Source organism: Somniosus microcephalus, chromosome 1 (genome assembly GCF_052327205.1).
Source record: "Somniosus microcephalus isolate GS21.2 chromosome 1, FLI_Smic_1.0, whole genome shotgun sequence".
Classification (NCBI taxonomy): Eukaryota; Metazoa; Chordata; class Chondrichthyes; order Squaliformes; family Somniosidae; genus Somniosus; species Somniosus microcephalus.
In genome coordinates this window covers 441,193,074-441,220,238 of record NC_140987.1, presented here as the reverse complement: position 1 = coordinate 441,220,238, position 27,165 = coordinate 441,193,074, and the positions used below count along the sequence as shown (strand labels likewise).

Here is a 27,165-nt window from a genome sequence, read left to right as displayed (position 1 = left end):
TCCCCACCTCTGACTTATGTTTTATATATCTGGTTGAATGCGCCGCTAGTGTAGTGCTGAGCCATGCAGAGCAGGGTGGCACGGATCAGTCCCTCGTCTGTTAAACCAGCTGGTCTCACTCGGGCAAATGGCAAATTGTCTACTTGGTCTTTGTGCCACTTGGTAATGGAAGGGAGAAATCAGTTAGGGCTCTTGTTGCTAATTGCATCCAGCGACCACTGCTGGAAAATGCAAATGGATATAAAGACTCCACCATAAGGAGTGACTGGGTGAGGTACAACATGGCTGTTAGTGCCCATGGATCACAGTCTCACTTGAGTCACCACCTTCAGACCTGGAATGATAACGGAGCTTTAAGGATTAAAATAATGAGGACAGGTTGCCGAAACTTGGTTTGTATTCCCTTGAGTTTAGAATGTTGAGGGGTGGCCTAATAGGTGTTTAAAATGATTAAGGCATTTGATAGGAACATAAGAAATAGGAGCAGGAGTCGGCCATTTGGCCCCTTGAGCCTGCTCCACCATTCAATAAGATCATGGCTGATCTTTTACCTCAACTCCACTTTCCTGCACTATCCCCATATCCCTTGATTCCTTTAATATCCGAAAATCTATCGATCTCTGACTTGAATATACTCAACGACTGAGCCTCCACAGCCCTCTGGGGTAGAGAATTCCAAAGATTCACCACCCTCTGAGTGAAGAAATTTCTCCTCATCTCAGTCCTAAATGGCCGAACGCTTATTCTGAGACTGTGACCCCTGGTTTTACACTCCCCAGCCAGGAGAAACATCCTCCCTGCATCTACCCTGTCAAGCCCTGTAAGAATGTTGTATGTTTCAATGAGATCACCTCTCATTCTTCTAAACTCCAGAGAATATAGGCCTAGTCTACTCAATCTCTCCTCATAGGACAATCCCCCCCATCCCAGGAACCAGTCTGGTGAACCTTTGTTGCACTCCCTCTATGGCAAGTATATCCTTCCTTTTGTAAGGAGACAAACTGTACACAATACTCCAGGTGTGGTCTCACCAGGGCCCTATATAATTTCAGTAAGACGTCATTACCCTTCTACTCAAATCATCTTAAAGGTCAACATACCATTTGCTTTCCTAATTGCCTGCTGTACCTGCATGTTAACTTTCAGTGATTCATGTACAAGGACACCCAGGTCCCTCTGAACATCAACATTTCCCAATCTCTCACCATTTAAAAAATACTCTGCTGCTTTATTTTTCCTACCAAAATGAATAACTTTGCATTTCTCCACATTATATTCCAGTTGCCATGTTCTTGCCCACTCACTCAGCTTGTCTATATCCCCCTGAAGCCTCTTTGCATCCTCCTCACAACTTGCATTCCCACCCAGCTTTGTATCATCAGCAAACTTGGACATATTACATTTGGTCCCCTCATCCAAATCATTGATATAGATTGTGAATAGCTGAGGCCCAAGCACTGATCCTTGCAGGAACCCACTAGTTACAACCCGCCAACCCGAAAATGACCTGTTTATTCCTACTCTGTTTTCTGTCCGTTAACCAATCCTCAATCCATGCTAGTATATAACCCCCAATCCCATGAGCCCTAATTTTGTTTAATAGCCTCCTGTGTGGCACCTTATCGAATGCCCTCTGAGAATCCAAATACACCACATCCACTGGTTTCCCCCTTATCTATTCTGATAGTTACAACCTCAAAAAACTCAACAGATTCGCCAGACACGATTTCGCTTTCATAAATCCGTGTTGACTCTACCCAATCCTATTATTATTTAAGTGCCCTGTTACCACGTCCTTAATACAGTAATAGATTCTAGCATTTTCGCTGCCACTGATGTCAGTCTAACTGGTCTGTGGTTCCCCATTTTCTCTCTTCCCTCCTTTCTTAAATAGTGGGGTTACATTTGCTACCTTCCAGTCCGTGGGAACCGATCTAGAATCTATGGAATTTTGGAAAATGATAACCAATGCATCCACTATCTCTATCGTCACCTCTTTCAAAACCCTAGGATGTAGGCCATCAGGTCCAGGGGCTTTATCAGCTTTCAGTCCCATTAATTTCTCCAGTACTTTTGTTACTATTGCTGATTTCTTTCAGTTCTTTATTCTCGCTAGACCCATGGTTCGCCACTATTTCCGGGAAGTTTTTTGCGTCGTCTTCCGTGAAGACAGACACACAAAGTATTTGTTTAATTTCTCTGCCATTTCTTTATTTCTTATTATAACTTCTCCTGTCTCAGCCTGTAAGGGACCCACATTTACTTTTCCATTTACATACCTTTAGAAGCTATTACAGTCTGTTTATGTCTCTCGCTAGTTTACTCTCATTCTATTTTCCCTTTCTTTATCAATTTCTTGGTCCTTCTTTGCTGAATTCTAAAATCCTCTGTACCCTCTAGTGCAATCACATCTTTCCTGTAATGTGGTGATCAGAACTGCACGCAGTACTCTAGCTGAGGCCTAACGAGTGTTTTATACAGTTGAAGCATAACCCCCCCCCCCCCCCCCCCCCCTGCTCTTGTATTCTATGCCACGGCTAATAAAGGCAAGCATTCTGTATGCCGCCTTAACCACTTTATCTACCTGGCCTGCTACCTTCGGGGATCTGTGGACATGCACTTCAAGGTCCCTTTGTTCCTCTACACTACTCAGTATCCTACCATTTAATATGTATTCCCTTTCCTTGTTGGCCCTCCCCAAATGCATTACCTCACATTTCTCCGGATTGAATTCCATTTGCCACTGTTCTGCCCACCTGACCAATTTATTGATATCTTCCTGCAATCTACAGCTTCCTACTTCAATATTAACCACACAGCCGATTTTAGTATCATCTGCAAACTTCTTAATCATACCCCCTATATTCAAGTCTAGATCATTTATATATACCACAAAAAGCAAGGGACCTAGTACTGAGCCCTGCGGAACCCCACTGGAAACAGCCTTCCAGTCACAAAAACACCCGTCAACCATTAGCCTCTGTTTCCTGTCTCCGAGCCAGTTTTGAATCCAACTTGACACTTTGCCCTGGATCCCATGGGCTTTTAACTTCGTGACCAGTCTGCCATGTGGAACCTTATCAAAAGCCTTGCTAAAGTCCATATAAACTACATCAAAGGCCCTACCCTCCTTGTTACCACCTCAAAAAATTCAATCAAGTTTGTCAGACACGACCTTCCCTTAACAAATCTGTGCTGACTATCCTTGATTAATCCGTGTCTTTCTAAATGAAGATTTACCCTGTCCTTCAGAATTCTTTCCAATAATTTTCCCACCACCGAGGTTAGGCTGACTGGCCTGTAATTACTCGGTCTATCCTTTTCTCCCTTTTTAAACAAGGGTACCACATTAGCAGTCCTCCAGTCCTCCGGCACCACACCTGAAGCCAGAGAGGATTGAATAATGATGGTCAGGGCCTCTGCTATTTCCTCTTGCTTCACTTAACAGCCTGGGATATATTTCATCCCGGCCTGGGGATTTATCCACTTTTAAAGCTGCTAAACCCCTTAATACTTCCCCTCTCACTGTTTATTTCATCTAATATTTCACACTCCTCCCCCTAATGGTAATGTCTGCTTCACCCCTCCTTTGTGAAAACAGACGCAAAGTATTCATTAAGAACCCTACCAACATCTCCCGCCTCCACGCACACATTACCCTCATGATCTCTAATAGGCCCTACCTTTTCTTTTAGTTATCCTCTTCTAATATATTTATAAAACATTTTTGGATTTTTCTTGATTTTTACTTGCCAAGAATTTTCCATGCTCTCTCTTTGCTTTCCGAATATCCTTTTTAATTGCACCCCTGCACTTTCTGTACTCCTCTAAAGAGTCTGGAGTATTTAGCCCTCGGTACCTGTCATACGCCTCCTTTTTTCTTTATCCTACCCTGTATGTCCCTAGACATCCAGGGGGCTCTAGATTTGTTAGACCCACCTTTTTTTCTTTAAGGGCACATATTTGCTCTGAACCCTCACTATCTCCTCCTTGAATGCCTCCCACTGCTTTACCTTCAAGTAGCTGTTTCCAGTCCACTGGCTAAATCCCCTCTGAGCTTAGCAAAATTTGCTTTTCCCCAATTTAGAATTTTTATTCCGGGTCTATCCATGTCCTTTTCCATAACTACCTTAAATCTAACAGAATTATGGTCACGAGCACCAAAATGCTCCCCCCACTGATGCGCCGCCTTTTGGTCTCCTTATCCAAGGAAGGATATACTTGCCTTGGAGGCGGTGCAGCGAAGGTTCACTGGATTGATCCCTGGGATGAGAAGGCTGACGTGATGAGATTGTGTAGAGTGGACCTATACTTTCTGGAGTTTAGAAGAATGAGGGGTGATCTCATTGAAACAGAGTCACAGAAACGCCACAGTGCAGATAGAGGCCATTTCGGCCCATCGAGCCTGCACCGACACATATCCCACCCGATCCCCGTAACCCCTACACCAACACACATCCCACCCTATCCCCGTAACCCCACGTATTTAATCCCCCTAACACTAAGGGTCAATTTATCATAGACAATCAACCTAACCCGCACATCTTTGGACTGTGGGAGGAAACCGGAGCACCCGGAGGAAACCCACGCAAACACGGGGAGAATGTGCAAACTCCACACAGACAGTCACCTGAGGCCGGATTCGAACCCGGGTCCCTGGCGCTGTGAGGCAACAGTGCTAACCACTATGCCACCAGAATCTACAAGATTCTGAAGGGGATTGACAGGGTAGATGCTGAGAGGTTGTTTTCCCTGGCTGGAGTGTCCAGAACTAGAGGGCATAATCTCAGGGTAAGGGGTAGGCCATTTAAGACGGAGATGAGGAGGAATTTCTTCACTCCGGGTGAATTCTCTGCACCAGAGGGCTGTGAATGCTGACTCAAGGCTGAGATAGATAGATCTTTGGATTCTAGAAGAGTAGAGGGATATGGAGATCGGGCAGAAAAGTGGAGTTGGGGTCGATGATCAGCCATGATCTTACTGAATGGCGGAGCTGGCTCGAAGGGCCGTATGGCCTACACCTGCTCCTCATCCTTATGTTCTTATGTTATTAATTAACCTTTTCCTGTTGCACAATACTAGATCTAAAATAGCCTGTTCCCTAGTTGGTTCCTCAACATACTGATCTAGAAAACTATCTTGCATACACTCCATCAATTCGTCCTCCACACTATTACTGCAAATTTGCTTTGCCCAGCCTATGTAGATTAAAGCCCCCCATGATTACTGTATTACTCTTGTTATGTACGCCTGTAATTTCCTGATTTATACTCTGCTCTACATTACAACTACTATTTGGGGGCCTATTAACAACTCCTACCAATGTTTTCTGCTGTTTCTTCGCACCACCCAAACTGATTCTACTTGATTTTCGGAGCTAAGATCCTTTCTCTCTACTCTCTTTCTTTATCCCATCCTTTATCATCAGGGCTACCCCTCCTCCTTTTCCATTTTGCCTATCTCTTCTAAAAGTTAAGTATCCTGGAATATTTAGTTCCCAACCTTGACCACATTGCAACCACATCTCCGTAATGGCTATTAGATTAAACCTATTAATTTCTATCTGTGCTATTAATTCATCTATTTTGTTGCGAATGCTTTGCGCATTCAGATAGTGCCTTTAGCTTTGACTTATTTCTATTTTTCCCTGATGTCACCCAAGTCACTGATGCCGTATTATCTTTGTTACTCTGAGCCCCTTCCTGACCCACTCTGCTTTTTACCCAAAACTCTACTCTGCTCTAGAGCTTTGACATTTCTCTCGCTGCTTTTAAATTTACTCTTTCCTGAATCCTCTGGGTGCCTTCCCCTTCATTAGTTTAAAGCCCTGTCTACTGCCCTAGTTATTCAGTTCACCAGGGCACTGGTCCCAGCCCAGTTTAAGTGGAGCCTGTCCCAACGGAACAGCTCTCTTTTTCCCCAGTCCTGGTACCAGTGCCGCATGAATTGAAACCTGCAGCCGCGAGGCGATGTCTTTAACTCTGGCACCGGGCAGGTAACACAGTCTTCGGAACTCTCTGTTGCGGCTACAGAGAACAGTGGAGTAGAGACGGAGAAACTATTAACTCTGGTGGAGGAATCTAGAACAAGGGGGCATAATCGTAAAATTACAGCTAGGCCATTTCTGAGTGAAATCAGGGAACACTTTTTACACACACGGTAATAGAAATCTGGAACTCTCTTCCCTCAAAAGGCTGTGGATGCTGGGGCAATTGAAATTTTCAAGACTGAGATCGATAGATTTTTGTTGGATAAGGGTATTGAGGGATAGCACAAAGGTGGAAAAATGGAGTTGAGGTACCTAATACTATTATCTAATGGAATGGCGGAACAGACTCGAGGGGCTGAATTGCCTACTCCTGTTCCTGTGTACCCACTGATAGAGTACTTCTTTATGCAGACGTGGACTATAGAGTACTTCTTTATGCAGACGTGGACTGCTTCAAAGAAATTATGTAAATTTCAGCTACTTGATGTTCTAAGAAGGATGCATGACATTCACTGAGGGCTTTCTTATACTTTGTCTAAATTGCAAAGAGCGGTTTATCTTTATTCTTGGCTCAAATCATTAAAACCATAAAGGATTTGAGATCATGAGTTACATATTTACTAATTCAGTTTTTTCTCTTGCAGATGTGATGTACAATGGATCATTTACAGACAAACTGAAATTACTTTTTAAATTACATATTCCACCAGGTAAGTCAAGTAATTACTGGAAATCCACTTGAGTATTACAAAATTAAACTCCAAATTAATACTGTTCTTGAAATCCCAGAAAATTGTATTTCACATGGAGTAATTATGGTTGACATCAGTTCATATTATAGTGAAGATCAGTCATTTTATATTTAACAGGAGACAAATTCCTTTAAGCATTTAACTGCATGTAATTACCATTGCAATAAGCTGAAAGCTGAAGTTGTTGCCCTGTAGCTCTTAGAAAAATGTTATTGTGCGGCTGTTGGGTGAGGACAGAATTGGCTTGGCTGTGTCACATCACCTGTCCAGGCATAGACCTGAAAAGTGGCCATTTGGCTGACGAACTGAGGGCTGCAGGTGTCCTCCTTTTGACAGTCGCATTGTTCAGGAGCGAAAATTTGAGTTGAGGGAAGGGATGAATAAAATTGATTGTTTATTTGAGGGTAGTGCATTTGATGTAGTCTACATGGATTTTAGCAAGCCTTTTGATAAGGTCCCGCATGGCAGACTGGTCATGAAAAATAAAAGCCCATGGGATCCAAGGCAAAGTGGCAAGTTGGATCTGAAATTGGCTCAGAGGCAGGAAACAAAGGGTAATGGTCGAAGGGTGTTTTTGTGACTGGAAGGCTGTTTACAGTGGGGTTCCGCAGGGCTCAGTACTGGGTCCTTTGCTTTTTGTGGTATATATCAATGACTTGGACTTGAATGATTGGACTTGAATGTAGTATGATTAAGAAGTTTGCAGATGATACAAAAATTGGCCATGTGGTTGATAATGAAGAAGAAAGCTGTAGACTGCAGGAAGCTATCAATGGACTGGTCAGGTGGGCAGAACAGTGGCAAATGGAATTCAATCCGGAGAAGTGTGAGGTAATGCATTTGGGGAGGGCTAACAAGGCAAGGGAATACACAATAAATGGTAGGACACGGAGAAGTGCAGAGGATCAGAAGGACCTTGGCGTGCATGTCCACAGATCCCTGAAGGTAGCAGGACAGGTAGGTATGGTGGTTAAGAAGGCATACGGGACACTTGCCTTTATTAGCCGAAGCATAGAATATCTTCTCTCCTCTTCTTAGGCAGTCCCTCGGAACCGAGGATGACTTGCTTCCACGCTAAAAATGCGTTCTCAGGTGACTGAGTTCAATGCAGAACCTACAGTCTCTGTCACAGGTGGGGCAGACGGTGGTTGAAGGGGCGGGTGGGTGGGGTTGACGTGTGCTCCTTCCGCTGTTTGCGATCGGCTTCCGCTTGCTCCCGGCGAAGAGACTGTGTTCGGCACCTTCCCGGATGCTTCTCCTCCACTTTGTGCGGTCTTGGGCCAGGGATTCCCAGGTGTCGGTGGGGATGTTGCACTTTTTCAAGGAGGCTTTGAGGGTGTCCTTGAAGCGTTTCCTCTGCCCACCTGGGGCTCTCCTGTTGTGTCGGAGCTCCGAGTAGTGCGCTTGTTTTGGGAGTCTTGTATCGGGCATGCGGACAATGTGACCCGTCCATCGGAGCTGATTGAGCGTGGTCAAAGCTTCGATGCTGGGGATGTTGGCCTGAGCAAGAACACTGACATTGGTGTGCCTATCCTGCCAATGGATTTGCAGGATCTTGTGGAGGCAGAGTTGGTGGTATCCTTCCAGTGCTTTGAGGTGCCTGCTGTACATGATCCATGCCTCTGAAGCATATAGGAGGGCAGCAATCAATACTGCTCTGTAGACCATGAGCTTGGTGCCGGGTTTGAGGTCCTGGTCTTCAAACACTCTTCCTCAGGCGACCGAAGGCTGCACTGGCACACTGAAGGCGGTGTTGGACTTCATTATTGACGTCTGCCCTTGTTGACCGTAGGCTCCCGAGGTATGGAAAGTGCATAGAATATAAGAGCAGGGAGGTTACGCTTGAACTGTATAAAACACTAGTTAGGCAGCAGCTAGCATACTGCGTGCAGTTCTGGTCACCACATTACAGGAAGGATGTGATTGCACTAGAGAGGGTGCAGAGGTGATTTACGAGGATGTTGCCTGGGCTGGAGAATTTTAGCTATGAGGAAAGATTGGATAGGCTGGGGTTGTTTTCTTTGGAACAGAAGAAGCTGAGGGGAGACCTAATTGAGGTGTATAAAATTGAGTGGCCTGGATAGGAAGGACCTATTTCCCTTGGCAGAGGGGTCGATAACCAGGGGGCATAGAATTAAAGTAATTTGTAAGTTTAGAGGGGATTTGAGGAGAAATTTTTCACCCAGGGGGTAGTGGGGGCCTGCTTGAAAGGGTGGTAGAGGCAGAAATCCTCATCACATTTAAAAAGTACTTGGATATGCACTTGATGGTCCGTATCCTTGTAGGTTACGGCACAAGTGCTGGAAAGTGGGATTAGGCTGGATAGCTCTTTGTCGGCCGGCACTGACAAGATGAGCCGAATGGCCGCCTTCTGTACTGTAAATGTCTGATTCTATGATTAATAAAATGATTGAAATTCACTGAAGAGAAATGTTCATTTTTGGCATAGCCCTGAGTAAGAAGGTCGTGGGTTCAGAGTGAGCCTGTAACTTAGGCTGACAGTTCAGTTCTGTGCTGAGGGAGTGTCGTATTGTCAGAGGTGTTGTCTTTTGATGAGACGTTAAACTGAGGCCTTTTTGTAAAAGATCCCATTGCTCTATTCAAAGAGCAGGCGAACTCTCCCCATGCCTTTGCCACCAGCTATCCCTTAGCCAAAACAGATTAACTTGCGTCGCTTGTCTAATTTGCTGTTTGTGGGACTTTGCTGTGTGCAGTTTGGCTGCTGGGTTTGTCAATATAACCATGACTACACTTCGACAGTAATTAATTGACTGTGAAGCACTTTAAAATGTCCTGAGGAGATGTAAATGCAAGTTCTTATCGCAGTTAATGATGGTTCGGGATTTTGACTGTGCATGTCGTTTGCTTGCAGCATTCACTGAAGATGAAAGTGCAGTTCCTGCAGCTTCAAAACAGCCACAACTTCTTAATGAAGCATTGACTCATGGTGATCAGCTCAATGGTTTGTATTGTGTTTTTTTTTGGTCTGGATTAGTGAAATTTAAATGATTGGGTTTGATTCCTGATCGCAGCTGTACTATTGTGGGGAGATGCAAACTGTGCTCAGTCTCTTCTACAATGTCTCCTGGTAAATGCAAGGGTCATGTAAGGCATGAGTTTGGGCAATCATCACACAATTGTAAGTGAGTGTTGGTTCACAATATAAAACTGTCCACACTTTGGCACACCTTGGTGACAGAGTGGAATAGACCTACAAGCTGAACTTCATCTTCAAATGAAAATAAGCTGTACGATAGCAAAATACTGCAGATGTTGGAAATCCGAAATAACAACAGAAAATGCTGGAAAAACTCAGCAGGTCAGGCAACATCCGTGGAGAGAAATTTGAGTTGACGTTTCGGGTCGTTTTGAAGAAGGGTTCGACCCGAAACGTCAACTCAAATTTCTCTCCACGGATGTTGCCTGACCTGAGTTTTTCCAGCATTTTCTGTTGAAAATAAGCTGTGTTTGACAGACTTGCTTTATTGATTTCTAGTAAACAGAGGATATATATTAGAGCTGTGAGTTTGACCTCAGCACTGCAGGATGGTTGCATTAAAGCCACTGGGTTTAAAAATAATAACATGAGAAATAGGAGCAGGAGTAGGCCATTTGTCCCTTCAAGCTTGCTCCGCCATTCAACAAGATCATGGCCGATCTTCTGCCTCAACTCCACCTCTCTGCACTATCCGCATATCCCTTAAATTTTGGGGAATGAAGGGAATTATCGACACCTGTTTTGAATATACTCAACAACTGAGCATCCACAGCACGCTCAGGTGGAGAATTCCAAAGATTCGCAACCCTTTGAGTGAAGAAATTTCTCCTCATCTCAGTCCTAAATGGACGATCCCTTATTCTGTGACTGTGACCCTGTGTTCTAGATTCCCCAGCCAGGGGAAACATTTTCCCAGCATTAACCCTGTCAAGCCCCTTAAGAATTTTATATGTTTCAATGAGATCACCTCTCATTCTTCTAAACTCTAAGGAATATAGGCCTAGTCTACTCCATCTCTCCTCACAGGGCAATCCTCTCATCCCAGGAACCAGTCTAGTGAACCTTCACTGCACTCTCTCTATGGCAAGTATGTCTTTCCTTGGGTAAGGAGACCAGAACTGTACACAGTACTCCAGGTGTGGCCTCACCAATGCCCTGTATAATTGTAGTAAGACATCTTTACTCTTGTAATCTAATCCCTTTGGAACAAAAGCTAACATACCATTTGTTTTCCTAATTGCTTGCTGTGTACCAGCATGTTAACTTTCTGTGATTCATGTACAAGGACACCCAGGTCCCTCTGAGTGCAAACATGTCCCAGTCTCTCGCCATTCAAAAAATATTCAGCTTTTTTGTTTTTCCTACCAAAGTGGCTAACGTCACACTTCCCCACATTGTATTTGCCATGTTCTTGCCCACTCAGTCAACCTGTCTATATATCTCTCTGCAACCTCTTTGCGTCCTCCTCACAGTTTACTTTCCCACCTAACTTTGTATCATCAGCAAACTTGGATACATTACACTCAGTCCCTTCATCCAAGTCATTAATATAGATTGTAAATAGCTGAAGCCCAAGCACTGATCCTTGCAGTCTTCTTAGATAGTCCCTCGGAACTGAGGATGACTTGCTTCCACATTAAAAATGAGTTCTCAGGTGACTGAGTCCAATGTGGGACCGACAGTCTCTGTCACAGGTGGGGCAGATGGCGGTTGAAGGGGCAGGTGGGTGGGGTGCTTGGGTTGACGCGCGCTCCTTCTGTTTGCATTTGGCTTCCGCTTGCTCCCGGCGAAGAGACTTGAGGTGTTTGCCACCTTCCTGGATGCTTCTCCTCCACTTTGTGCGGTCTTGGGCCAGGGATTCCCAGGTGTCGGTGGGGATGTTACACTTTTTCAAGGAGGCTTTGAGGGTGTCCTTGAAGCTTATCCTCTGCCCACCTGGGGCTCTCTTGCCGTGCTGGAGCTCCGAGTAGAGCGCTTGTTTTGGGAGCCTCGTATCGGGCATGCAGACAATGTGACCCGTCCATTGGAGCTGATCGAGCGTGGTCAAAGCTTCGATGCTGGGGATGTTGGCCTTAGCAAGAACACTGACGTTGGTGCGCCTATCCTGCCAATGGATTTGCAGGATCTTGCGGAGGCAGCGTTGGTGGTACCTCTCCAGTGCTTTGAGGTGCCTGCTGTACATGGTCCATGTCTCTGAAGCATATAGCAGGGCGGGTATCACTGCTGCCCTGTAGACCATGAGCTTAGTGCCGGGTTTGAGGTCCTGGTCTTCAAACTCTCTCTTCCTCAGGCGCCTGAAGGTTGCACTGGCACACTGAAGGTGGTGTTGGACTTCATCGACGTCTGCCCTTGCAGTACCTGGCTAGTTACAGCCTGCCAACCTGAAAAAGTCCTGTTTATTCCTACTCTGTTTTCTGTCCATTAACCAATCCTTAATCCAAGCTAATATATTACCCCCAATACCATGAGTCCTAATTTTGTGTAAATACCTCTTGTGTAGCGCCTTATCATTCTTTTCGAAAATCCAAATACACTACATCCACTGGTTCCCCCTTATCCACCCTACTAGTTATATCTTCAAAAAACTCTAACAGATTTGTCAAACACGATTTCCCTTTCATAAAACCATGTTGACTCTGCCTAATCATGTTATAATTTTCGAAGTGCCCTGTTACCACGTCCCTAATTATAGATTCTAGCATTTTGCCTACTACTGATGTCAGGCTAACTGGCCGATAGCTCCCCGTTATTTCTTTTCCTCCTTTCTTAATGTTCGCTACCTTCCAATCCTTGGGGACTGTTCTAGAATCTAGGGAATTCTGGAAGATTAATACCAGTGCATCCACTATCTCTGCAGCTCCCTCTTTTAAAACCCTAGGATGCAGGTTGTCTGGTCCAGGGGATTTGTCGCCACTTTTGTCCCATTAATTTCTCCAGTACTTTGTCTTTACTTATGCTGATTTCTTTAAGTTCCTCATTCTCTCTCTAGACCCTTGGTTCTCCATTATTTCTGTAATTTTTTTTTGTGTCTTTTACCGTGGAGACAGATACAAAGTATTTGTTTAATGTCTCTGCCTCTAATGGGCCCATGTTTACTTTTACTAACCTTTTCCTATTTACATACCTGTAGAAATGTTTACAATCTGTTTTTGTCTCTTGCTAATTTACTCCCTCTCTTTCCTTATTAATTTCTTGGTCCTCCTTTGCTAAATTCTAAAATCCTCCCAATCCTCAGGCTTACTATTTTGGCAACATTATAAGCCTCTTCCTTTGATCTAATACTATCTTTAACTTCTCTTGTTAGCCACGGTTGAACCACTTTTCCTGTGGGGGTTTTGTGCCTTAAAGGAATGTATATTTGTTGTAAAGTATGTATTGATTCTTTAAATGCTAGCCATTGCTCCTCTACCGTCATACCTTTTTAATGTAGTTCCCCAATCTACCTTGGCCAACTCGCCCCTCATACCTACGTAGTTTGCTTTGTTTGCATTGAAGACCCTAGTTTTGGATTTAACTATCACTTTCAAACTTAATATAAAATTCCATCATATTATGGTTACTCTTCTCTGAAGGCCCCTTTACTACAAGGTTATTAATTAACCCTTTCCTGTTGCACAATACTAGATCTGAAATAGCCTGCATCCTAGTTGGTTCCTCAACATTCTGATCTAAAAAACTATCTTGTATATATTCCATGAATTCGTCCATCACACTATTACTGCAAATTTGGTTTGCCCAGTCTATATGTAGATTAAAGTCCCCCATGATTACTGTATTACCCTTGTTACATGTGCCTCTAATTTCCTGATTTATACTCTGCCCTACATTACAACTACTGTTTGGGGGCCTATAAACAACTCCCACCAATGTTTTCTGCCCCTTGCTGTTTCTTGGCTGCACCCGAACTGATTCTACTTTGTGATTTTTGGAGCCAAGATCCTTTCTCTCTACTGTCTTTATCCCATCCTTTATTATCAGGGCTGCCCTGCCTCCTGTTCCATTTTGCCTATCTCTTCTAAAAGTTAATCCTGGAATATTTAGTTCCCAACCTTGGCCACATTGCAACCACATCTCTGTAATGGCTATTAGATTAAACCTATTAATTTCTATCTGTGCTATTACATAGAAACATAGAAGATAGGAGTAGGCCATTCGGCCCCTCGAGCCTGCTCCGCCATTCAATGCGATCATGGCTGATCATCCAAGTTCAGTACCCGGTCCCTGCTTTCTCCCCATACCCCTTGATCCCTTTAGCCTTAAGAAATATATTCAACTCCTTCTTGAATATATTTAATGTATTGGCCTCTACTGCCTTCTGTGGTAGAGAATTCCACAGGTTCACCACTCTCTGGGTGAAGAAATTCCTCCTCATCTCTGTCCTAAATGGCCTACTCCTTATCCTTAGACTGTGACCCCTGGTTCTGGATTCCCCGACCATCGGGAACATCCTCCCTACATCTAGTCTGTCCAGTCCTGCCAGAATTTTATAAGTTTCAATGAGATCCCCTCTCATTCTTCTAAACTCCAGCGAGTACAAGCCCAATCGACCCAATCTCTCCTCGTACGTCATTCCTGCCATCCCAGGTATCAGCCTGGTGAATCTTCGCTGAACTCCTTCCATGGCAAGAATCTCCTTCCTCCGATAAGGCGACCAAAACTGGACACAATACTCAAGATGTGGTCTCACCAAGGCCCTGTTCAACTGCAGCAAGACATCCTTGTTCCTGTACTCAAACCCTCTCGCTATGAAGGCCAACATACCATTTGCCTTCTTAACCGCCTGCTGCACCTGCATGCTTACCTTCAGCGACTGGTGCACAAGGACACCCAGGTCTCGTTGCACTTCCCCTTCTCCCAACCTATTGCCATTCAGATAATCTGCCTTCCTGTTTTTGACACCAAAGTGGATAACCTCACATTTATCCACGTTCTATTGCATCTGCCATGCTTCTGCCCAATCACCCAACCTGTCCAAATCACCCTGTAGTTTCTCGGCATCCTCCTCACAGCACACACGCCCACCCAGCTTTGTGTCGTTTGCAAATTTGGAGATAATACATCTAGTTCCCTTGTCTAGATCATTAATATATATTGTGAATAGCTGGGGTCCAAGGACCGATCTCTGTGGTACCCCACTAGTCACTGCCTGCCACTTGGAAAAAGACCCGTTTATTCCAACTCTTTGCTTTCTATCTGCCAACCAGTTCTCTATCCAAGTCAATACCTTGCCCCCAATCCCATTTGCCTTAACTTTACACGCTAATCTCTTATGTGGGACCTTATCGAAAGCCTTCTGAAAGTCCAAATACACCACATCCACTAGTTCTCCCTTATCTATTTTACTAGTTACATCCTCAAAAAAATTCCAGTAGATTAGTCAAGCACGATTTACCTTTTATAAATCCATGTTGATTTTGTCCGATCCTGTCACTGTTTTCCAAGTGCTCTGCTATTACATCTTTTATAATGGACTCTAGCATTTTCCCCACTACCGACGTCAGGCTTACCGGTCTATAATTCCCCGCTTTTTCTCTCTACCACCTTTTTTGAATAGTGGGGTAACATTAGCTACCCTCCAATCCATGGGTACTGTTCCAGATTCCATCGAATGTTGGAAGATGATCAGCAATGCATCTACTATTTCTAGGGCCGCTTCCTTAAGTACCCTAGGATGTAAATTATCAGGCCCTGGGGATTTATCAGCCTTCCATCCCATCAATTTCCCTAACACCATTTCTCTACAAATACTGATTTCTTTCAGTTCCTCCCTTTCATCAGACCCTATGTTCCCTGACATTTCTGGGAGGTTATTTGTGTCCTCCTTTTGTGAAGACAACCAAAATATGTATTTAATTGGTCTGCCATTTCTTTGTTCCCCATTATAAATTCCCCTGATTCTGACTGCAAGGGACCGACACTTGACTTCACCAATCTTTTTCTCTTCACATATCTATAAAAGCTTTTACAGTCAGTTTTTATGTTCCCTGCAAGCTTACTCTCATATTCTATTTTCCCTTTCTTGATTAATCCCTTTGTCCTCCTTTGTTGAATCCTAAACTGCTCCCTATCCTCTGGATTACTGCTTTTTCTGGCCAATTTATATGTCCTCTCCTTGGATCTTATGTTATCCCTAATTTCCCTTGTTAGCCACGGCTGAGTCACCTTTTTTGTTTTATTTTTATGCCAAACTGGGATGAACAAATTCCATCCATGCGGTCTTTGAATGTTTGCCATTGTCTATCCACCGTTAACACTTTGAGTGACATTCCCCAATCAATCCTACCCAATTCGCACCTCAGACCATCGTAGTTTCCTTTATTTAAATTCAGGACCCTAGTCTCCGAGTCAACTACTTCGAATTCTTCATTAAGATGGAGAATGATCATATTATGATCGCTCCGACCCAAGGGGCCTCGTACAACAAGATTGCTAATTAATCCTTTCTCGTTACATAATACCCAGTGTAAGATGGCCTGATCTCTGGTTGGTTCCTCGACATTGGTCCAGGAAACACTCCAGGAATTCCTCCTCCACAGTATTGTTACTAATTTGGTTAGCCCAATCGATATGTAGATTAAAGTCACCCATGATGACTGCTGTGCCCTTTTTGCACGCTTCTCTAATTTCCCTTTTAATGCCATCCCCAACCTCCGCATTACTGTTTGGGGGTCTATATACCACTCCCACTAACGTTTTCTGCCCCTTGGTATTTCTCAGTTCTACCCATACAGATTCCACATCATCAGAGCTAATATCCTTCCTTACAATTGTGTTAATCCTTTCTTTAACCAGTAATGCTACCCCACCTCCCTTTCCTTTTTGCCTATCTTTCCTGAATATTGAATACCCCTGGATGTTGAGTTCCCAGCCTTTGCCACCCTGGAGCCATGTTTCCGTAATCCCAATCAAATCATATTCGTTTACCTCTATTTGCGCAGCTAATTCATCCACCTTATTACGAATGCTCCTCGCATTAAGACACAAAGCCTTCAGGCTTGTTTTTTTAACGCTCTTAGACCTATTATAATTATTATTTACTGTGGCCATTAATTCATCTATTTTGTTGCGAATTACTTTTTTCTATTTTTTCCTGACCCACTTTGCTTATTTTTATCCAAAACTCTACTCTGCTCTTGAACCTTGACATTTCTCTTGCTGCTTTTAACTTTACTCTTTCCTGAATCCTCCCATCCACCCCTCCCCTTCATTAGTTTAAAGCCCTGTCTATTGCCCTAGTTATTCAAAACTAGGAGACCAGAGTTTAAAATCCAAGTCTGAACTTTTCTACTTGAGCTTCCCTTGACCTCTGTGCAGTTGAAACAAATGGACGAGAGTTGCACTGTGTTCCTATGTTCACTGCTGAAGCAGAGTCCTTGAAGGATTGTCCACGGAGTGACATTAATTGCATCTCGTGCGATATTTATGGACTGGAACTTCTGGGCGGGAGTTGGGGCATGGCAGTAATGTAAGGTTATTGAGGAAGGGGCTGAAAAAGGAAGGCAAATGACAAGTGCTTTCCCTCTTTCCCCCCCCCCCCCCCCCCATACAGCTGATATTAAGTTAATATCAAGATTAGAAGCATATTCACCCAAAACGAAACCTGGTGTTCCTAATACAGATGCATGTTTTTTGGGGTTCTATGACTTATCTGTTCTGTCTTCTTTTCCACCTTTTGGTGTCCTAGTGTTCTACTCCTACACAAGGTACAGCCACAAGCTCCAGACAAAGATGGGAAGTTCAAATGAAAGATTGGGGGCCATTTTCAATATGGGCGCAAAGTTGGCGGAGTGGCTGCTCTGCCCACACGTTGGTGCGGGAGTGAAGCCCGAGCCATCTACAGGACCAGGCCTTTTTAACGAGCCGTCGGTGAGCTGTGGGCGTCCTGCTGCAGCTTGCCAATTCTGGGAAAGCGAGATATCGGCTGACTCCCACACTGAGCCACTTGTTACAAATCGCTCCCATTAACTTTCCAGTATCTAGTACTTATAAAATTCTAACAGGACTAGACAGACTAGATGCAGGAAGGATGTTCCCGATGGCTGGGGAGTCCAGAACCAGGGGTCACAGTCTAAGGATAAGGGGTAAGCCATTTAGGACTGAGATGAGGAGGAACCTCTTCACCCAGAGAGTGGTGAACCTGTGGAATTCTCTACCACAGAAGGCAGTTGAGGCCAATTCATTAAATATATTCAAGAAGGAGTTCGATATATTTCTTAAGGCTAAAGGGATCAAGGGATATGGAGAGAAAGCAGGGACAGGGTACTGAATTTGGATGATCAGCCCTGATCTCATTAAATGGCGGAGCAGGCTCGAGGGGCCGAATGGCCTACTCCTGCTCCTATCTTCTATGTTTCTACTTCATAAGATGATGTGTATGTGAGTGTGTTGAACGCATGTGTTGAAGTAAATGTGTATGTCATTTGATTTTCATTAACATCTCAATGTGTGACGTAAAATGGCTCTTAGTGTTGAAATTGCTACCTCAATGGTTATGAATATTTTTAAATATATAATTGTCTTAGCACAATTTCTGCTGTAAAAAAATAACACACTTAATTCAGGCAAGGAGTTAGATAGTGAGATATCAAACTGTAGAAGTACAAGTTATCTAGTTTCAGAATGACTTCTCTTTCTTCCCCCCCCCCCCCCTGAACTGTTGAGTAATGTCTTTTTTACCCCTCTTTTTGGACTTCAGGGAGTAACAAAGGGAAGGTTGACATCCAGTCCTATTTGAAACAGTGGCATGATGAGCTGGCACGGAAAGAAGAAAGTATCCGAGACCTGCCACGGATTAATCAGGTGACAATGCGGCCTGTTTCACCGTTTGTACTAGCCACATTTTTGACATTTATCATCTGCGCACGGGTTGCAGGGAGCTGGCTCTGCGTACTGTCCTTTCATTTCTGGGGTCCCGGGTGGCGGGATTGAAGTCTACTTTCTTTGCCAGCTGTTTGAGTCGAAACTAAAATGCACTTGGGCAGATTAATTAGCGATTGGCTGCGGAACGACACCACAAGGGCTGTGGAGGCTCTTGTTCAGGAAAGTGGAGATGAGGCAGAAGATCAGCCATGATCTGATTGAATGGCGGAGCAGGCTCGAGGGGCCATATGGCCGACTCTTGCTCCTATTTATGTTATGTAATTATCCATGCTTTGCACACTAATTGGTGATTTCATTCATCGGGTAGTTGGTGTAGGAAGTGGAAAATGAATATATTAGCAGAGTGGTTTCGTCAGATGGGTTAAACCATATTCTTGGAGAGTAGAGGCAACTTTGATATGTATATGACCTTGCATTGTACTCCACCTGAGTGTGCTTGATGCTGATACCGACTTCCCTAGCACTGGCAACCAAAGTTGTAATTCTTCAACATACGCTGGACTGCAGTGTTAGCCTGGGACAGCAGCACACATACAAAAGCTGACATTGCAGCCTCATTGAAATTCTTTCTTCTACTACCACAGTTATGCAGAGGGGATCTTCTGGGGGGCTCACAGTAACTTCAGAGCCCAGTCCTGTGGTTTTTCTTTACTGTCTTAATTAATTCAGGCTGATCTTACTACAGTGCAAATTCAAATGTTTCTGTTGGGATATGAATCTATAAACACACGGGGGCAAAGCAAAAGTGATTTGTGAGGTTCAGGTGCTTAACTTTTAAGTGCTTAAATTCAAAATCTTTGATCTTGTTTACAAGTCCTTATGTAGTCTCGCCCGTCCCTCCCTCTGTTCCAGTGCTCTGTGCTCGCTGCTGTTCCGACTCTGGCTTCCTTTGCATATTTCCCCATTTTCTGCTCCATGTTTCGTCACCCGCCTTTCTGACCCCACACTCTTGACGCACCCTCCTAAACCCCTTTCCTTTGCTACATGTTCCCCCCCCTTCTTTAAAAGCCTTCACAAAATCTACTTTGGCTGCCCCTAACTCTTCTCCCTCCCCGCTCATTGTCCAGATCTACTTCTGCCGAGCCCTTTGATTTATTATGTTGAAAGTGCTATAGTCAATATAACTTGTTGCTGTCTCCATGCAATTCTCCTGAGCACTAATGATAACTTAGTTGATCACCTGCTGCTCTATCAGATGACTTGAATGCTCTATAATTTGGTCGGTAAAGTTGTGTTCCCTCCTTTCACCAAAATCATGAGACTAATTATCTGCAAGCATTAATTAATTACAGTCCGTTTCCAAAAGATTATTCACCGGTGAGAGACTTTTTACACGTTGAATGTTGTTGCCATTAGGAGTTAAAGCAAGCTACAAGAAAGCAGACGGTTTCTGTGTGCTTTTAGGGGGGAAGGTGTGTCCTTGCATTGATATGGCTGCAGGTATTTATCTTTTACTGAATTAGTAGGCTGAAGAGCAGTTGAAATTTAAAAAAACTAAAAAAAAAACTGCAAATGCTAGAAATGTAATAAAAACTGAAAGTACACAGCAGGTCAGTCAGCCAGTTCTGAGGAAAGGTCAAGGGTCTTACACCCAGGATTGGCCTCCAGCTGTGATGGCACCCAGAGTCAAATACTGTGGTTCACAAATCAAAAGTGGCCCTCATGGCAAAGTTTCAGTGGAATTGTACCCCGTGAATGACTGACTGCCTTTAGCAGGGAAGGAGAGAAAATTAATCAGTCTTCAGCCAATGGATTACAGATTAAGATAACAGATGGAATGCCTTCCATCCTCTCCTGAAGGCCATGACTTATCATGAAGCACAGTTCCAGGAGTGTTGGCAGCTCTTCAGTACCTTGCCCATTTGGCTGCTCGGCGTTACCTTAGGAAATGAGTTGTCTTTAGATTGTTAGACTACAGCAGAGGAGCAAAGCCGAGCCCAGCTGTAAAACCATTCGAACCCGACAAACCCAAACATGGTTACAGCATAATACGTTTATTGTTCGACCAAGTCTGGACACACGTAGTGTCTTTGAGTCGTAGACATACAGACGACCAAGTCTGGACACACGCAGTGTCTTTGAGCAGTAGACATACAGACGACCAAGTCTGGACACACGCAGTGTCTTTGAGCCATAGACATACAGACGACCAAGTCCGGGGACACAGTGTCTTTGAGCCGTAGACATACAGACGACCAAGTCCGGACACACGCAGTGTCTTTGAGCAGTAGACATACAGACGACCAAGTCTAGACATACAGACGACCAAGTCTGGACACGCAGTGTCTTTGAGCAGTAGACATACAGACGACCAAGTCCGGGGACGCAGTGTCTTTGAGCCGTAGACATACAGACGACCAAGTCCGGACACACGCAGTGTCTTTGAGCAGTAGACATACAGACGACCAAGTCTAGACATACAGACGACCAAGTCTGGACACGCAGTGTCTTTGAGCAGTAGACATACAGACGACCAAGTCCGGGGACGCAGTGTCTTTGAGCCGTAGACATACAGACGACCAAGTCCGGACACACGCAGTGTCTTTGAGCAGTAGACATACAGACGACCAAGTCTAGACATACAGACGACCAAGTCTGGACACACGCAGTGTCTTTGAGCCGTAGACATACAGATGACCAAGTCTGGACACACGCAGTGTCTTTGAGCAGTAGACATAGAGAAATAAACACAATCACCCCATTTTCCCTCTGTTGTTGTGTCCCCAGCGGATGCTTGCCTAAGATTTGCTGATTCAGCACAAAGCAGGGCTTGAATTTGGGATCTTCCTGGTCTGTAGGGCACAGTTCACACTGCAGCACTTTCAACTGAGCCATCGGGGGGAGCTCAATTGCAGCTGTTGGACACATTTCCAGTACCAACAGTGACAACACTTAATTAGATGTGAAGCACTTTGAGATGTACTGAGGATGTGAAGAGATGCCATATAACTGCTACTCGAGAGATTGAGTAGATTGGGCTTATACTCGGGAGTTTAGAAGACTGAGGGGTGATCTCATTGAAACATATAGGATTCTGAGGGGGCTTGACAGGGTAGATGCTGAGAGGTTGTTTCCCCTGGCTGGAGAGTCTAGAACTAGGGGTCACAGTCTCAGGATAAGGGGTCGGCCATTTAAGACGGAGATGAGGAATTTCTTCACTCAGAGGGTTGTGAATCTTTGGAATTCTCTGCCCCAGAGGGCTGTGAATGCTGAGTCTGAGCATATTCGAGGCTGCGATCGATAGATTTTTGGACTCCAGGGGAATCGAGGGATATGGAGATCAGGCGGGAAAGTGGAGTTGAGGTCGATGATCAGCCATGATCTTATTGAATGGCGGAGCAGGCTCGAGGGGCCGTATGGCCTACTCCTGCTCCTAATTCTTATGTTATTATGTTACTGGTGAAGCCAAATCTACATTGTCATAAGGTGGATTTTAGTAAAAGAAAAAAGCAGTGCAATGTCCTTCCAACAATATATTTTAGAAATAAAAATAAGCTGCTTGAGTTACATATGTGAAATACTGCGGATGCTGGTAATCTGATATAAAAACAGACCATGCTGGAAACACTCAGCAGGACTGCCTCTCGATCTGCCTTTCGTCCGCCGGCCACGGGAGCCTTCGAATTTCTGGCAGGTTTTCCATGCTTCCCCCCTCTTCTGCTATTCCTCCGTAATCATTTAATCCAGGGGCGGGTAACTATTTGGGCTGCGGGGCCACTTAACACGTTTTGTTGAGCCATTGAGGGGCGCGCACCAATCGCGGGGTCCCACGCAGGCCGCTCACCAGCCCCTGCCGCTGGAAGAGATGCCGCGCATGCACGGCCGCTCAGCAAATTCAAAGGGACCGCGCACGGAAAAAGAATTAGAGGGAACATTGCCCCACACACACACTGAATTGTGTTAACAGCTACCATTAAAATTAAAAACAGTGAATTCAATGTCCAAAATACCCGGGTCCGATTATTTATGCCTCCACGGTACAAAACGCTAGTTAGGCCACAGCTGGAATACTGTGTGCACTTCTGGTCGCCACACTATAGGAGGGATGTGATTGCATTGGAGAGGGTGCAGAGGAGATTCACCAGGATGTTACCTGGGCTGGAGCGCTTCAGCTATGAAGAGAGACTGGACAGGCTGGGGTTGTTTTCCTTAGAGCAGAGAAGGCTGAGGGGGGACCTGATTTGTGGTGTACAAAATTATGAGGGGCATAGATAGGGTAGATGAAAGGAACTTTTCCCCTTAGTAGAGGGGTCAATAACCAGGGGGCATAGTTTCAAGGTAAGGGGCAGGAGGTTCAGAGGAGCTTTGAGGAAAAACTTTCACCCAGAGGGTGGTTGGAATCTGGAACTCACTGCCTGAAAGGGTGGTAGAGGCAGGAACCCTCACAACATTCCAGAATCATTTAGATGAGCACTTGAAATGCCATAGCATACAAGGCTACGGACCAAGTGCTGGAAAATGGGATTAGAATAGACATGGCTTGATGGCTGGCACGGACGTGATTGGCTGAAGGGCCTCTTTCTGTGCTGTATAACTCTATGCTAATTAAGTGGGATAATATTAAAATGAGTGAATAATTGTGCAAGAATTAATAACCAAACTAACAGTCATTGGTGACAGCAAAGTGTTAAATTGGTAAATTTGAAGCAGGCCAACTCAGTGTTGATCGTCACTCCCACTTCTACCCTAATAATTTATAAGCATAACTTCATATAGTAGTCAGATACTATTGTAAATACACAATGTAGTGTAAAATAGTAAAATCTTCCGTTACTAATTAAATGAAATGGTTGATTGATTATATGTTGTACTAAAAGTCTATGTGGCTGTTTGGCAGAACGGCTCGAGCCTGCGGGGCCTCCAATGTGAGAGGTGTTCTCTTCAGTGTTCTGAGTACCAGAGCCCGAGGCTTCGCAAGGCCTGAACTGCAATCACGTTACCTGGAGTCCCTGTGCTCTGGGATACGCTCCCATGTCTAAGATGGTGATGAGAACCCCGCCTGCCGTTGTACTCTGGGTACTGGGAGAGGAAAGATTTATTCGATAAGTCATCGAGATGAGCAGTCATGACTCGACGGGGGAGGAGCGTCCAATGCGCACGCGCAGCAACGCTCCCCGCCCCCCCCCCCCCCCCTTCCACCAGCCAGCGATGAGCGGCAGATTTGGCGGGTTTTAGAAAAGTGGTTCATGGAGCCAGAGCGGGAGAGAGTTGCAGACAGACGTTCGGCTGGCTCCGAGACACACGGGAAACAGATCTGCATCAGACATATAGCCGCAGTCCCGGCAGCTTTATTTATTTTTAATTGCCCTGTTTCAGGTTCACAGCCTGCTCCCAGGCTGCAGTAACTCTGAGGGAGCTCTCCTCGGGGTCTTCCCCTCGCAAGACTCGGACGAATGTGCAGCTCGAGCTCCAGTGGGCTGGATAGAATGAGCTGGCAGGCCTGATACACCCCGTGGGCTGTATTTTGCCCACCACTGATTTAAACCCATCTTTTGCTTCTATACTTATCATCTCATTTTGCCTTGCACCATCATCCCTTTTGTCATTTAATTATTCCTGCCCGCCTCCCTATCACAGACCACTCCCTTATTATTTTCTGCTTCTCCCCCTCTCTCTCTCTCTCTCAGGCTCTGCACTTGCTTAAAAGCTGTTCATCTCTAACATCTTCCAATTCTGATGAAAGTTCATCGACCTGAACTGTGTGTCTCTCTCTCTCTCTCTCTCCACAGATGCTGCCTGACCTGTTGAGTGTTTCCAACATTTTCTGTTTTTACTTAAGTTGCGTATTTGGTTGTTTCGACCTTTGCAAATAATACTTAGCTTTGTGAGATGGGAATAATCCTGTTGATGGGAGCGAAAGGACGTGTTTCCAAAAAAAACTTGTCCGTGCGCCTGATGACTTGTGTATTTCTTAATTTCCCCTAGTCGCAATTCGTTCAGTTCTCCAAGACGCTGTATAATCTGTTCCATGGAGATCCTAACGAGGAGGCACTGTATCGAGCTATAACAACCGTCACTGGCCTCTTGCTTCGAATGGAGGAAGTGGGGAGAATGCTGAACAGTCCAAGCTCTCTCCTCCGAAGTAAACCAGGTATAATTCAAGATTGCCAATGTGGTGACAGTATTCAGGAGAACCAGACGTTGCCCAAGGGTGAAGATGCCCCCCAGGAAGGACAAACGGAGATTGAGTGGACCTTTGCCTTTGAACAGATACTGGCGTCGCTGTTAAATGAACCAGTTTTGGTTACGTTTTTTGAGAAACGTGTAGATATAAAGGCAAAAATAGAACAAGCTAAATCTGTTCAACTGAGGGCTAAAAGACAGCCAAATCCCATTGACTGAGATTGCCCTGTGGTTTCAGTTGAGTCATTATGCCATATTCTGCTGTTCCGTGATGATGCAACAACCCAGTACAACACACACAAGCCCAGACATTTCTGTTGGCAATGACAGCAGGCAAACGCATGACCTGTTTTGTGTGACATTTCTCTGCTATTTTAACGCAGGTTTAGCCTGTTTATGAATGCCTCTGCTAAAATAGTGCACAGAGGAAAGTTACCCAAACGCATTTCTTTCTGCTAATAATCAACCATGATTTCCAGGCTATAATCTTATTGTCATATATATATAACGTCTGTTTGGTATATAAACATGATGAATGTGTGCTATGAACCACAAGGTAACTGTTCTCTACTGCCATTGAGAGGTTTTTTTTGTTCTTGTTTTTGTTTGCATGTGCTGGTGTGATGTGTCTAAGAAGGTTTGTATAAAATGAGGTGCCGAACAATATAGAAAGACGCACTGCAAAGACCCCTGACTTAAAAATAAGTTTGGACTTACAATATCAAACTATTCTAGATTTTCTGTAGCAGAACATATCAGATCAGCAGGTATTCCCATGAACTCGGTTGTGTACTGCGCCACCATCGCCAGTCTGTAGAGGCTGCGCTTGTAATTTTTCTCCCTTTGCGAGGAGATTTATGGAGTCTGAAATGTTGTCACCAGACTGAAGGGAAATGCATTTTTTCTTATACTAAAAGGTGTTTGTTTTTTAATGGTATAAAAAAAAAACAACTATTTATAACTCGACAAATTCTAATAGAAAAGGGAATCTTTAAAATAAAGTATGTCCTGTATTTTTGAAGTATGTTGCACACTTGTACACTTTCAAATGTTAATCTATATTGGCTTCTTCCCTGCTTTAAGAATATTTTTGATGAAACTGTGGAAGAATTAGAGCACATAATATATAAATAATACTAAAGCTAATGATTTGCTCCTGATTCTGATGTCGAGATGTATCAGTAATTGTAATAATTTAAAAAAATATATAAAGTTTACAAGCATTCAACTTTACAGTCCCAATGTCTTGAAACTGAACATTAGTTACAGAAATTGGTTTAATTGCTTATGTTCAATGAAGATAATGCAATGTTCTTAAAGTAATAACATGCAAGAGAATGAAGAGAATGCAATGTTCTTAAAGTAATAACATGTTAAGAGTTTGTATAAAGGCACATTATATTTCACGTCGAAGTTAGAACGATGCACCAAACAGCAACTGCTGCTTGAGATCTCTGCTCCTGAAATGTTAATCTCAAATCCGAAAACCAATTTACCGAAAGCTTGTTTTTTTTTTGATTGAATTTAAAAAATATCTAGTTTTCAGGGAAGAAATGTTTTTGTGCCAAATACTTAAGGCACTTGCTTTATGTTGTGTATATAAAACGTGTACTCCACTGACTGATGAGTCCCTCTGTTTTGAATTCCTTTTGTTCCTTACTGTATCAAAAGCCTCACCTAAAAAGGGTATGTTTAAAATAAATATCTGCATTTCCAGTTCACTTGGTTTTTACAAATTGTGTTTTCTAGTTCTCTTTATATTTGCTTTCTAATAAAAACACATTGATGGGCTAAATTGGAGAATTTTGATTTTTTTTTTTTAAAGTACGATACTAACACTGCAATTAATATCTGCAAAATGATTTTTAAACAAATAATCAAAGGATAACAGAAAATGCTGGAAACACTCAGGTCAGGCAGCATCCGTGGAGAGAGAGAAAGTGTTTCCAGCATTTTCTGTTTCAGATTTCCAGCATCTGCAGTATTTTGCTATTGTAATCAACGGATAATCTTGGCATGGTGCATATGGAGTTCATACTAGCAGCTGTAACAATATCAATTCCAGGCCATCCTATCAATTGAAGCACGATAAAGAGGGGAAAATAGCTGAAGAAGAAGAAAAGTAATCTTCAGTGTATCCAGTGGCAGCAGTGTGTGAAAAAGGAAAAGAGATTAAAAACTAAGTGAAAGAAATACCAAGCTGAGTAGGCCAGTTAATGGGTGTGCTATCTGTGTATCTGTATCTCGCGCACTCTCAATTTTTATTTCTGTCTCTGTTCAATTTCCCTTTGCCCAGACCAGAACCCATCATTTTAGCAACTGGAATAAAAATGCCAGCTAAAAGAGACACCCCATCCCCACATCACTGGCCAGACTGAATTGCCCTGTTTGGAGTTATTATTTCCAAGGTCTATGAGGCGGGC

The 27,165-nt window shown here is 44.0% G+C and overlaps 1 protein-coding gene across 2 annotated transcripts in view; it reads left to right on the top strand.

Moving 5' to 3' along the window:
• The window catches only part of tbc1d8b (TBC1 domain family member 8B), a 97,110-nt gene extending 70,647 nt beyond the window's left edge, over window positions 1–26,463 (top strand). For both annotated transcript variants that reach the window (XM_086001720.1, XM_086001710.1), the window contains 4 exons: window positions 6,634–6,699; window positions 9,614–9,703; window positions 18,435–18,538; window positions 24,545–26,463. In XM_086001720.1, coding sequence (XP_085857846.1) covers window positions 6,634–6,699; window positions 9,614–9,703; window positions 18,435–18,538; window positions 24,545–24,961 — 677 coding nt within the window. In that variant the 3' untranslated portion in view covers window positions 24,962–26,463. The remainder of the gene's footprint in view (window positions 1–6,633; window positions 6,700–9,613; window positions 9,704–18,434; window positions 18,539–24,544) is intronic.
• Window positions 26,464–27,165: the final 702 nt, after the last annotated feature.